Source organism: Dermacentor andersoni, chromosome 1 (genome assembly GCF_023375885.2).
Source record: "Dermacentor andersoni chromosome 1, qqDerAnde1_hic_scaffold, whole genome shotgun sequence".
NCBI lineage: Eukaryota > Metazoa > Arthropoda > Arachnida > Ixodida > Ixodidae > Dermacentor > Dermacentor andersoni.
Genome location: NC_092814.1, coordinates 208,664,521 through 208,678,127, shown reverse-complemented (window position 1 = coordinate 208,678,127; position 13,607 = coordinate 208,664,521). Strand labels below are relative to the sequence as shown.

Genomic DNA, 13,607 nt, shown 5'->3' with positions numbered 1-13,607 from the left:
GACTACATGACGTGGGAACAAGCAGACGAAACGGAAGTACAGTGCTCACGGAATGAAATAGGACACGGAGCATTTAGTAGAACCCTACATATCTGCAAACTACGCGAGAGCACCATGTCATGTCGCTAGGAATTTGGTCACCAAACGTGACGAGGACTCCGTTGTAAGCGTTCGCGCCAAAATTACGTCGATGTGACACGAACTGCAGCCGGTTGAAACGAAAGTATGCGCACTACTTAGCCCTAAATTGACGCGTTTCATTCCGTGAGCACTGTACATCTCTCTTGCTGCAGTGTGAAATAAAACAAAAATACGCAGACATTCAGTTTGTGTGTTTTATTATTCCACTAAACTTCAATTCGTCAATGGAAGTGACAGAGAACACAAATAAAAAATGTTGCCTTGAATAATTCTCAAAGTCGCATGTCACTATGAACGACGTCACAGCCCAGACATGTACAGTCGCGGACAGAATAAAATGGACCACGGGATCTCCGAAAACGTTCAATTCCCGAGCAGCCTGTAGCAGTAACCAGTAAAACTGCCCACGACAACGTTGTTAGCATATTCTAGTCGAGGTCCAAAATGCAAATACCAGATTGCGTTGTGAGGTTGCGGAGATATCCAGCTTTTTCTTAGATTTCATGGTCCATAATATTCTGTCCGCGACTGTACGTAGGCGCACTTGTGCATTTACGTCAACCCTCCAGCTTGGAGCGTGGCACCAGCAAGGAGAAGGGTAAATGGTGTTCGCTTTTAATTACTTAGCAGACAAGATCGTTAGCGTGTATTGTATGCATTGTACTTGTCAGCTCAATATGGCCAGACCTGGTCAGGGACCCTTTAAAATAGATCACGCAGTATGTGTGAGACATACTGTTGCATTGAATTGCATAATGCTGATGCATATCTGGATCTTTCATTCAGATGTGACACTATTTTTGGTCCCAACTTCGCGAGTAGTGAGAGAAGGCTAGAGTCTCTAGCCTTTGTAACATTGCCTGCTGGGTCATTCCACGCCAAATCAACAAGCATTCTTTCGACCGTCACACATATAGCTGAAAAAATTTCCACATGTTTGTTTAAGGTCAAATGTGTTCTCCACATTTTTCTTTCTGGCCAAAAATTTTCCAGCATTTTTGCGAAAGTTTATTGTTCTTGCCTAGCTGAGCTAGAAGGCACCAATCAACATTTCTTTTTTCAAAGGCATGTTGTATGGTCCAGACATTCAGATGGTGTGTATGGAAAGACAATGAGGTGGTATGACTGCCAAAATAGCCAATTTTTCAGATATTTGAATACTTTGAGTGCTTTTGGCACCAGCAAAAGTGAGTAAAATTGCAAAGCTTTAATGTTTTACTTGGAATGCAGAAGAATCCAGAAGGCACAAATTAAATACAGAATGGTAGCCTGGTTGACATAGTATCGCTGAAGAATATTTGAAGCTTTAAAGGTTCAGAAAATAGCCTGAAAAAAAAAAAAGTGTAAAGTTCGTTGTTGTGAAAGAAGCTTCGTTTTCACAGTAAAAAAAGTTGCTTTGGCGGTCAACTTAAAATTTACGTGATACATCATTAGATAGCTCTACATGTCTGCTATGTATATGAAAAGTTATAAAAGGTATTTTTTAAAAGCGAGAAATGATGAAAAAATGAAAAACAGCATAAACATATGAAGTCTTGACGTCAAGCAAGAAGAAATTGTTAATGAAAGAAACTTGAGAAACTATTCCACAAATTGTGATTGGCTTTCTTTTTTTTATCGATACGAAGACAAGCGACATCAAGCACCACAGCCTGTATCCCCCCCCCCATGAATGCAAAAAGTGGACGTCAACAACGTCTGAACATGCTTGGCTATAAAATTCATATGTGAACAGGGCACATATGAATTTTATAGTCAAGCATGTTCAGGCTGTTGAACAGTGGTAACACACAACACCAGAAGACTTTGTTCATGCTTGTGTAAGATTTCAGTTGTAATTCTGCATTGCAGTATGACATATCGTCTAAAATTCTATGTCTATGTCTAAATTCTATGTGCAATGGCTGTATGGTTCACCTGGCACCCACCAAGCACACACCGCATTGCGTTAGAATGTGCGTCTCTTGGCAACAAAATGCAGACTATAACACCATTTCTCTGTAATCTACACTGCAGATGAAGCCAGCAAGTTAAAAATGATGGGGTTTTACGTGCCAAAACCACTTTCTGATTATGAGGCACGCCGTAGTGGAGGACTCCGGAAATTTCGACCACCTGGGGTTCTTTAACGTGCACCTAAATCTAAGTACACGGGTGTTTTCGCATTTCGCCCCCATCGAAATGTGGCCGCCGTGGCCGGGATTCGATCCCGTGACCTCGTGCTCAACAGCCTAACACCATAGCCACTCAGCAACCACGGCGGGTAAGCCAGCAAGTTCGTGTTTCATAGGATCATTTCTCTTTGTTGTCTGCATCCCAGGCCTGCTAGCTTGGGCGCACGACGTCGAAAAATAATTTTTCGTGTTTAAAAAATACCTTTCTGTAACTTCTCGCACACATAGCAGACATGTAGAGTTATCTAATGATGTATCACATATATTTTTAGTCCAAACACCAAGGCTACTTTTGACCTTGAACACAAAGCCTTCTGCAAAAAAAAAAAAATTACCTTTCCATTTTTATTTCAGGCAATCGGCTAAACCTTTAAGGCTTCAAATATTTTTCTGTTATACTACATCAACCAGGTTGCAATTCTATATTTAATTTGTGCATTCCTGATATTCCTGCTTTCCAAAAAAAAAAAATATTCTAACTGCAATTTTACTAGCTTTTGCCATTGCCAAAAACACGCATGGTACTTGAATATTTGAAAAATTGGCTATTTTGGCAGCCACACCATTCCATTGTCTTGCCACACACACCATTTAAACGGCTGGATCATACAATGTGCCTTTGAAAACAATTTTGATTGATGCCTTCTAGCTCATCTGCACAGGAAATTATTACAACGAAGGCGCCAAATAAAACAACGGACGAAGGAAGGAGACAGGAGACAACCACGTCCGTTGTTTTATTTGGCGCCTTCGTTGTAGTCATGTATAACCAACTCGCCCACCAGCACAAGCTCAGTGCACAGGAAAAAGAAATTGTCGCAAGAATACTAGAAAAATTTTTTTAAAAAAGAAAATAAACGTGGAGAACAAGTTTTGAACTTCAACAAACATGTGGAAATTTTTTCAGCTATATCATGCGATATTAGGAAAAACGCTGGTTGATTTGGCGTGGAATGACCCTGCTATGTATGAAACAGAGCATAATAAGAATTAATTAACTTTCTGTACTGCACAAAGAAATCTGTATACCATGCAAAAAATAAATCATTCTGAATAAATCTGTCTATTTAACTTACCACCATATGCTAGAAGCAGCTTTATCAAAAACAAATTAATACCACACTGGCATTGAAGATCTACAGGCAAGTGGGGTGCCATGAAAGCGTATGAAATGTTTTCTACCTCATTGCATGCCTGATTTGTGGAAAAATTTGGACAATCTCACAATAAAACACTGAAAGCATAATTTGCACAAGTAACTGACACAAATGTGAGGCAATATCCATTACTTTGGCAAAGATGTATCGCTTACGTATACAGGGTATCCCTGATAAAATTAGCCAAGGCACTAAAGAAAAAAGAACTGGTATGAAATATATGACTATAGGGCCTACGGTGTCCAGTCATCAATCCTCTTCCACCGCCAGGAAAATTATTGTGTATTAATTACCGGACTAATTCAAAAATATTAAATACTATACCTCACCGCACAAGTCGTTTGCAGCAATGTGGAAGCTACAGGTATCCTTAGCCAAAAGGAAAGCCAAATGCCCCTGGAGATGTGTTCATCTAAGCCACATCGTCTGCTCACTGCTACAGTAATTCATGGCGTACGACATGCATGCGCTAAGGTCCTAACAAGTCATGTATAGCTGTAACATATCATGTACCAGGCAAAAATGAAACTTTCTAATCCCGCCAATAACCAGACACTCAAGAACTGTTCCACTGTGCAAGAATGTTACCTGTGTATGCCTCGTACCTTCAGCAGTGGTGCGAACAACTTGAGATGGAGTATGATTTTACTAATACTATTTACTAATACAGTTGACTCTCGTTACAATGGGCCCTGATAATCCAACAAAAAACGTCCTTTTTATCTGAAGTCCATAATATCCGAAACACCTCACTTCTGAAACTTTCGTCGCGATGTCTAACAACTCTATTGCAAAGAGTGAGTGATGAACTTCCAAAGTAAAAAACAAACAAAAAAGTCGCACTTTCGCCCGTAGGGCAAAGCATCAATTGCGATAGCAAATTAAGCAAGATAAGCGTGGCAGCAGCAGCGAGCGAATTGACCTTCGTGCTGTCTCTCACTTCAATGCGAAGTAAACACCGAAAGCACTGCACATACGAAGCTGCCGGCACTGGGCGGACTTTTTCCACATTGCAGATCGCTTTGAAGATGAGGCCCACACGGCCACGCACTTTGTTCACATCGCAGATCACCTTCAAGATATGGCGGCCGCGCCGTAAGCAGCAGCCGCTGGAGAAGAACCCCCTCTCTCTCGCCTCGAAGGCACCGCATTTATGCCCCGCCTTCCTCCCTCTGCGTGCGGTATTGAACCGCAATTGTCAGTTGACCCTCGTAAGTCAGTTGTCAGCGCTTGTCGACACAGCAGAAGTGCGTTTTATACACTTGATTTCGAAAAAAATTGCCGCTAATTTCATCCACTGTAGCCGATAAGTCTGTCGTCGTTGCATTAATAAAATAGGTAGAACAACCTAAGGCTGAAACATGGTCCGTTATATCCGAAAGTCTGTCGTACGCAGGTCCGTTGTAACAAGTGTAGACTGTACTAATATTAAATTTTTTAATTAAGGGTGTGATTTCTGATGGGAGAGCTGTTAATGCATCCTAAAACACCCCCACTCAGTCATTTTCAGAGCACTATCTCCTGTGTTATTTTTCTTTTTTTTTTCTTTTTATCTGTAGCACATGAAATACAAAACGTGCCACATGATTATATGCCCGTGCTGCAACACCAGCGGTTCCAAATGTCATTTGAAGGAACATCTTGCTTATTACCCGACTCGGCAGCCACCAGGAAGTGGCAACTGTCGGCGTTGGTGTTCGCTCCCGCTGATTGCGAACTGCATGTCCCGAGCAACAATTGCAGCCAATGGAGATGCCGGCCAATGCTGGCAGGTGCCAGGCAGATGCCGAGTCAGGCAATGAGCAGAGCTAGTTCCTTGAAATCACTTTCAGAGATTAATCCATCCTCTGCCACAAGCATGTATGTGGCATCATGTTAAGGTTTTGTGATGGCAAAAAAAAAAAATGGAACTACTGAAGTTTCTTTCTTGCAAGAAGTGAACAGAATGTTTCAGTTGATAACACCCTGATGTTTTTCAGGCAGCACAGGAGCTGCAGTAGCATACTCCACAAACATATGCATGAAGTGCAGAAAGCCTCAGAGTACAATGTATATGCAATCTAGATGGTGCACAGCAGCAGATGCTATCTATGAAAATCGGCACAGGTAGAAAGCAGTATGGACAAGCCATGAGGCACAGGGAAACAAGTTTTGTGATAATGCCAATGCTCAAGTAACAATTGTTGAAACAACTGAAGAGGAGAGTGATGAATAGGAGGACTGCATCGATACTGTGCAGAGATAGCACAGCACATGCTATGCAGCCATGGCTAAAGAAGTGTGCACTTGGGAAAGGGGGGCATGGCCTATGCATGGATAATTTTCTATATGCATACATATATATATATATATATTTTTTTTCCTTTTTGTTCACCGTTTGAGCCGAAATTTATGGGTGTGACCGTTACAGAAAATATAGTTTTCAACATAAAAAAATCTTCATGTCACAAAGTAGAGTGCCAATTTAAGCTCTTAGGCGCCCATTCTTGCGGCAAGTGCCGGTGTCATAACCGAGCGAACGAGCACAGCAAAAGATGAAAGATGGAGCAGCGGAGACCAATAAGAGTGCCACTTTCAGTGATGTGCGCGCAGGAAACTGGTGTCATGCAGACTCGCCCGACCACTCGATGCGTACACATATCTGGTCTCGGCCAGACCGCTCGTTTCATACTATCATCTGCTCGTGTCAGCTCTCGCTCGCGCTTATTTGGTTTGGTCTCATTTGTGCTTGTTTCGGTTGTCAGGGTTTGCAATTGTTTTGTAATCTGATTATTGTATATGCGATGCAAATTTTGTAGTACTTTCTGGAAGCCACGCGGCACAAGCAATTACACCGAAACCTTCGACGAGTCATGTATAAAAGCCAACGCGCTTGACCCACAGACACAATTTTGAACAACTGCCGACTCTGTTACATGTCTGTCTCAAATTCTTTGCCTCAATATATCACGAAATGAAAACGTGTATAGAGCTGGACTAAAATTTTGCATTAGGGAGTATTGTAATTGTCGGTGAATTTTTTTATGACTTCATTATATAAAAGTATAACTGTACCATACACAAACATTCATTATAATATTGCTACACAGCATTTCATTACCAATGAAGCAGCAAATAGCTAGCACTAGTGCTGAGGCGATTCATATGACATTTCTAAAAACTTGCTTTCCAAAACTTCGGCCGATTTCCCTCCCAAGTTGTTGCAATATAATAGTATGCACTGCTTACAACAATTTTAGGCAAGATGAATTCATCATGCCTTAGTCATATGCACTTTGTGATGGCTTGTTCTCTACAGTGACCTGTGTTTTTATTCTACAAGATTTAGTACTTTCTGCTGTCATTTTCAGTCAAACTTCACAACACAAATTGCATTTTTTGGTCCTTATCGTTCAATAAAACACTTGCCATCAATGTTTGCTTGGTTCGTCTGGACTTTTAGTTGGCAACAAGCACCAAAACCAGCCCATGCCTCTGCTATCAAGTTGCTTCTTTAATGGTAAGCGGTGCACATGATGATCCTTTTCTTGAATGAACCAGGAAAGCGAAGATGCCAAGTGCTTTATAGAACCAACAGAACCAAAAAATGTGATCATGTTGCGAGCTCTGACAGAAAACAAAGCAGCAGTACATGCAATAACTAATTTAGGATAAAGCCACAGGTCACTACATGTTGTGTGCAGTCAAATTGACTCTGACGCTTCTTCAACCTTTTGACGTTGAATGGCAGGATAACCATCATAACCATTAAACTTGGACAGGCTCTTGACATCGTTCAACATGTGCAATCACTACAGAATATTTTGCACCACAGTATCAGTAAATCCTATCACAGTAAGTTTGATTTGCAACCATCTGTCTGAAGAATTATGGCTCATTGTAACCAAAAGGTCCATGTTAAATCCTGGGCTATTTATGGGGAGAAAAATATGGCTGTGGGCAGATCACACAGCCACACAAGCACTACAGGTAAAGCTAGTGTTCTATCCGTCATGACTTGTACAGCGATCTGTGAGCATATGTATATTTGTACAATGGTAGATATATCTGCAACTTCTGCTGCTTTTTTGTGACCTCAATGCTGTGAACATTTTGCCGAAAAATTTGTCTCAGGTTTTCTGAACAAATGAGTATTTTCAACAAATAACAAGATGGATATGTTATGAAAGGACACAGTGTGTGTGGACCAACCTTCCAACCAGTGATGCTGAAGGTCTTCCCAGCGCTACCAATGGTAATTGTCCTTTCCCACATCCCTGGAAGGGTGTCTGAAACAAAACAAGTAACCATATAGTAAATTTAAAATAAATGAAATAGGAACAGCCTGCACCTTCCGTGGCAGCCCAGTGGCTATGGTGTTGCACTGCTGACCTCGAGGTCGCGGGTTCGACTGCGAACAGGGCCACCGCATTCCAAATGGGGCTGAATGCTCGTGTACCATGCATTAGGGATTTAACTTATTCAGCCCTGAATTTTTTCGTTCAGGCAAAAAATTTTTTTTTTGCTTGACATATTTTGTGTGGAAATGCTTTCGGAAGCATGATACGAGAAGGAAAGTTCGAATTTTACAATTTTTAGTAAATTTACGAATATGGTGTCAAATGACAACACCAGGGCTCAAAGGTTGTGAACGAACACGTAATGCATGCTTTAAAAGACATACAACTTTCTTATATTTTAGTTGCAAAGGCTGAAGAAGCTGATTTCATTTCCGTAAAATGTTATGTTGGCTGTTGTAATTTTCAAACAAAGAAACATAACTGTACCAAACAACAACAAGCTCATCACAGGCGTCGAGATCTCCTGTTCTCAGTCACAGTGCATGCCAAGTGCTTGATATTTGTAAGCCAAGATCCTCGAAGCAATCTTCAGCTGTTTTTTTCATCTAGTGAATAAGGTTGTGCACACGAGTTCTGAGTCATCTTCGTTTTTATCGATGAATAATCTACCTTGTGTCCCAGCTAACATTAGCTAAGCTGCTCAATCAAGAAAAAAAAAGTCAAAAACACTGTGCAAGATATTAATAAAATCTACGCAGGTACTAAAATTTTGTGCCGTGCAATGTCTTTTTGATCTTTTTTTTTTTTTTTTTCGTTCAACAGCTTGGCTAACCTAGGGCACCCTACATATGCTCCAAGACATCCTTTGGGGTTATATCACATCTTCAGCTAAATAACAATCCCAAACAAGTAAATATGCCTAAAAAGAACAAAACTGTGCACTATGCGTATGGAAAACACTACGGGAAACATATGCAAAAAAATGAAGTGATTACTCCCAACCTCGATTTTACAACCTGACGATGTCAAATTCGTATACATAGCAAGATGAACTATTATAATATGAGCCACGGAAGGCACGTTGCTTAGTTTTTTTCTTGTTGTTTTCTTGTTTTTCTTGTCTTGTTGAACATATTTTTATTTTCATTGTACAATAATATTATCAAGCCACGTGCCCAAGTTGTTTGGCACTGATGACATCCTAAAGTGTGTTAGTGTTAATACTAAGTTTTATTTCCTTGGTTCGATTTTTCGTCAGAACAATGCTTTTCTTGCCCCATTCAACCTATACTTCTGGCAACTGCCTCACCTTCCTTCCTAACCTCACCTTCCTTCCTGCCTCACCTTCCTTCATAAATTAAAATTAAATTATAGGGTTTTATGTGCCAAAACCACAATCTTATTATGAGGCATGCTATAGTAGGGCACTCCGGCATAATTTGGACCCCCTGGGGTTCTTAACGTGCACCTAAATTTAAATACATGAGTGTTTTCGCATTTCGCCCAAATCTAATTGCAGCCGCCATGGCCAGGATTCGATCCCGTGACCTCGTGCTTAGCAGCCCAACACCTTAGCCACTAAGCAACCACAGCAGGTTTCGTTTCATAAACTGTGTGCGACATTTTCTGTAATATCTTCAATTGACACCACCAGGGCTGAAAGAGCTAAAGAACCCCAGGTGATCAAAATTAATCCGGAGCCCCTCACTACATTGTGCCTCCCTCATAATAGGATCATGGTTTTATGGAGTTACACACACAACTAAGCCTCCGTCTCCTTTTTCAGATACAATCACACAACTATTTCGCCATTTTGAATTGTAAATTTGTTAATTTTGCATTTTGGACGCATTACTGAAACTTACACAACCAGCGACGCATCCTACTACAATCCTCAAACTTCACTGGGCAACGAAATGCACAGCTCGCCACTGTCAAAATGCACACAATACACGCCCCGGCTATTCCAGTCTGTGACAGCCAATGGCAGCGCTTCCAGTGTTGGCATGGCAGCAGTAATAAATCGAGGCACAAGTTTTTAAAATTTTCCTTCAGTTCTTTTGCTCTTATTTCTGCATGGCGAAATACTATCTGAAGCTCAGAGTGCTCGTCTTAAAAATGGTTCCACAGTATTACGGCATATCTGGAGGGAACGTATGTGAATATCTTAGAAAATATTTAGAGGGGTTTTGCAGTTCCTATGTTTCTTCATAAGAAAGGATCAAAGTACTGGTTAAATAAGTGTTAGGCAAGGAGGCACAATCTCTTCATCATTAAGCAGTATTCACATGGAGGAGCCACGGATATGGAACGAGCAATACGTCACAAGCGGACATAGTGCTTTGCACAGCCCCCCCCCTCACATGGACTGACATCCATCAATCCTCACACTATAATTATCCCCACACTATAATATAATATAATCCCCACACTATAATATATTAAAAAATTTTAGTGGCCTATACTCTCGGCAACAAGCATATGCACGGGCACAGGTATGCTGTGGCGAGATAAAAACAGAATAGCTTCATTGCTGAGCTTCGACATGTCAGCAGGTGTTGTACAAGTGAAACCACTGCAACGCATACAAGACCACCAAACAGCCGCAATTTCAATGCTGCCGGTGAGCGCAGTGCCATAGGTTGTCAGACTAGTTGGTCAGATCCCCATTACGTCCCCTAACAAAAGGGAATCTTTTGTACCAGCACAGTAAAATGTCCCCCATCCACCGGCGATGTATACATCAACCTCTTCACCCCTAAAAGGTGCGTCATTGTCACGTGATGCACCCTCCCTGCTGTGAAGCGAGGGATTTATCTCACATGTGAATACCGTGAGGATTATAGCGCGTGAAAAAGACAAGGACGAAAGGGAGGCGTGACACACACAGGTGCTAATTTGCAACAATCTTTATTTCGAGCAAGGGACCCATACATATATACAACTTTCTCGCGTACATCATACATGCGCTGTGTGCAAAAATTCCTTACACACCATTGCGCAGGTACGATAACTCTTTGTGGGAAAGGGCAATCGATGGTTTTGACACACAGTTATCCCCAAGCCTATCAATCATTTCTGCTTCTACAATTTCGCGTGTTATCCTATCTCGGGCTCTACTCACAATGGAGCAGTCTCTGTATGCTGGAGCACACGTCGAGTGGTCACCGTCATCCACCCTGGCAACAGCGCACTTGCAATGCCTGCAGTGAGCGTCAAGGAACCCACCCCGCTTTGCTGCTACATTATACCGGTGTTCCTTTAAATGCTCGTTGAGGCACCTTCCGCTTTGCCCCATGTTGTTCTTCCCACACTTTAAAGGAATGTTGTAAACAACTGCTTCCACACATTCAACATAAAGAAATTAGGTCAACGTGCGAACGTTAGGGTTGTGTTTTCAGTGTCTACAAAATTGCAATGTCTGTGCAGACTAACCAGACCAGGCCTCTCTGACAAGCACGTCCAAAAAGAAACACCAGGAACCGTTTGTTGAATGTGTGGAACCAGTTGTTCACAACCTTCCTTTAAAGTGTGGGAAGAACTACATGGGGCAAAGCGAAAGGTGCCTTAACGAGCGTTTAAAGGAACACCGGTATAATGTAGCAGAAAAGCGGGGTGGGTTCCTTGACGCTCACTGCAGGCATTGCAAGTGCCCTGTTGCCAGGGTGGATGACGGTGACCACTCGACGTGTGCTTCAGCATACAGAGACTGCTCCATTGTGAGTAGAGCCCGAGGTAGGATAACTCGCGAAATTATAGAAGCAGAAATGATTGATAGGCTTGGGGATAACTGCGTGTCAAAACCATCGATTGCCCTTTCCCGCAAAGAGTTATCGTACCTGCGCAATGGTGTGTAAGGAATTTTTGCACACAGCCCATGTATGATGTACGCGAAAAAGTTGTATATATGTTCACGATGTCTTACCAACAAGCCCAAATCATTGCTTTACAGCATGTGAATACCACTTTATTCACTGCACGTCTGCAAGAAGTAGTGAAGATGCTAAATTAAGAAGGATTAGGTGTAAGGATTGATTAGGAATGTATTTGCAATCTGCCATTTATCTATAAATTGTCCTTTAGTACAACAGGAGATGAGTTCTAACAAATAAGAAGTTGAACCAGCAAGTCTTTGAGTAAAGGCTCAAAGATTAACATGAAGAAAAGCTAAAGCAATATTCATTCACAAACTCGAGAAGCCAATCACAAACCGCTGACCCACCGGTCAGTCCGCCTGGTGCAGCAGTTGTAGGCCATGCTATAATCATGTCAAAAGCCAAACACTCAGTGGGATAATAGGAAAACCGAAGAGGGCTGCTCCACACTCCCAGAAAGTAAGATCCCTAATCAAAGAAGTGAAACCGAAGAACCAAGTTCATCCCCTTAAGGCACGAATTTGGATGGCCCGTCAATAAATGTCAAATTTAAACAACTTTATTCCAAGGTGCTTGACATTCCATTGCAGGAAATACAAAGTGGTAGCATGTTGCTTCACACATTTTTTAGGGATTCATCATGATTAGAGAGTAATTAAATATGCATCGATGGATTATAGAGTCAGTAATGTTGCATTGTTGCATAAAAATAATTCAATAACAGGCTTGAAGTACATGCAATATTATTGATTGCCTGCATTACAAGAGAGGAAAAATTATTCTTTCAACATGCTGCTAGAACGTGACATCACATGTCCCTTGAAACATTGTAGTACCTTCAGCAAAGTGATCATATGTAGCAATACACAGCACAATGAAGTAAAATGAACACACATTGACTATGCAGAGGGTTCAATTCACCTAAAGCTCAATGACCGGACAGGCCGCCATTGGAATCTGAACCTGGCAACGTTTAACGCTAGAACGCTATATAGTGAGGTGAGTCTAGCAGTGCTATTGGAGGAATTAGAGGGCAGTAAATGGGATATAATAGGGCTCAGTGAAGTTAGGAGGACGAAAGAAGCATATACAGTGCTGAAAAGTGGGCACATCCTGTGCTACCGGGGCTTACCGGAGAGACGAGAACTAGGAGTCGGATTCCCGATTAATAAGGATATAGCTGGTAACATACAGGAATTCTATAGCATTAACGAGAGGGTGGCAGGTCTTGTTGCGAAACTTAAGAGGTACAAATTGAAGGTTGTACAGGTCTACGCCCCTACATCCAGTCATGATGACCAGGAAGTCGAAAGCTTCTATGAAGACATGGAATCGGCGATGGGTAAAGTCAAAACAAAATACACCATACTGATGGGCGACTTCAATGCCAGGGTAGGCAAGAAGCAGGCTGGAGACAAGTCAGTGGAGGAATATGGCATAGGCTCTAGGAATAGCAGGGGAGAGTTATTAGTAGAGTTTGCAGAACAGAATAATATGCGGATAATGAATACCTTCTTCTGCAAGCGGGATAGCCGAAAGTGGATGTGGAGGAGTGCAAATGGCGAGACTAGAAATGAAATAGACTTCATAATCTGCGCTAACCCTGGCATCGTACAAGATGTGGACGTGCTCAGCAAGGTGCGCTGCAGTGACCATAGGATGGTAAGAACTTGAATTAGCCTAGACTTGAGGAGGGAACGGAAGAAACTGGTACATAAGAAGCCGGTCAATGAGTTAGCGGTAAGAGGGAAAATAGAGTAATTCCGGATCAAGCTACAGAACAAGTATTCGGCCTTAACTCAGGAAGAGGACCTTAGTGTTGAAGATATGAACATGGGCATCATTAAGGAATGTGCAATAGAAGTCGGTGGTAACTCCGTTAGACAGGATACTAGTAAGCTATCGCAGGAGACGAAAGATCTGATCAAGAAACGCCAATGTATGAAAGCCGCTAACCCTACAGCTAGAATAGAACTGGCA

The 13,607-nt window shown here is 41.8% G+C and overlaps 1 protein-coding gene across 4 annotated transcripts in view; it reads right to left on the bottom strand.

Annotated features, from left to right (window-relative positions):
* Positions 1-13,607, bottom strand: part of Kyat (Kynurenine aminotransferase) — a 123,603-nt gene that overhangs the window by 31,678 nt on the left and 78,318 nt on the right. For all 4 annotated transcript variants that reach the window (XM_055063001.2, XM_050194587.3, XM_050194588.3 and 1 more), the window contains one exon: positions 7,664-7,740. In XM_055063001.2, coding sequence (XP_054918976.2) covers positions 7,664-7,740 — 77 coding nt within the window. The remainder of the gene's footprint in view (positions 1-7,663; positions 7,741-13,607) is intronic.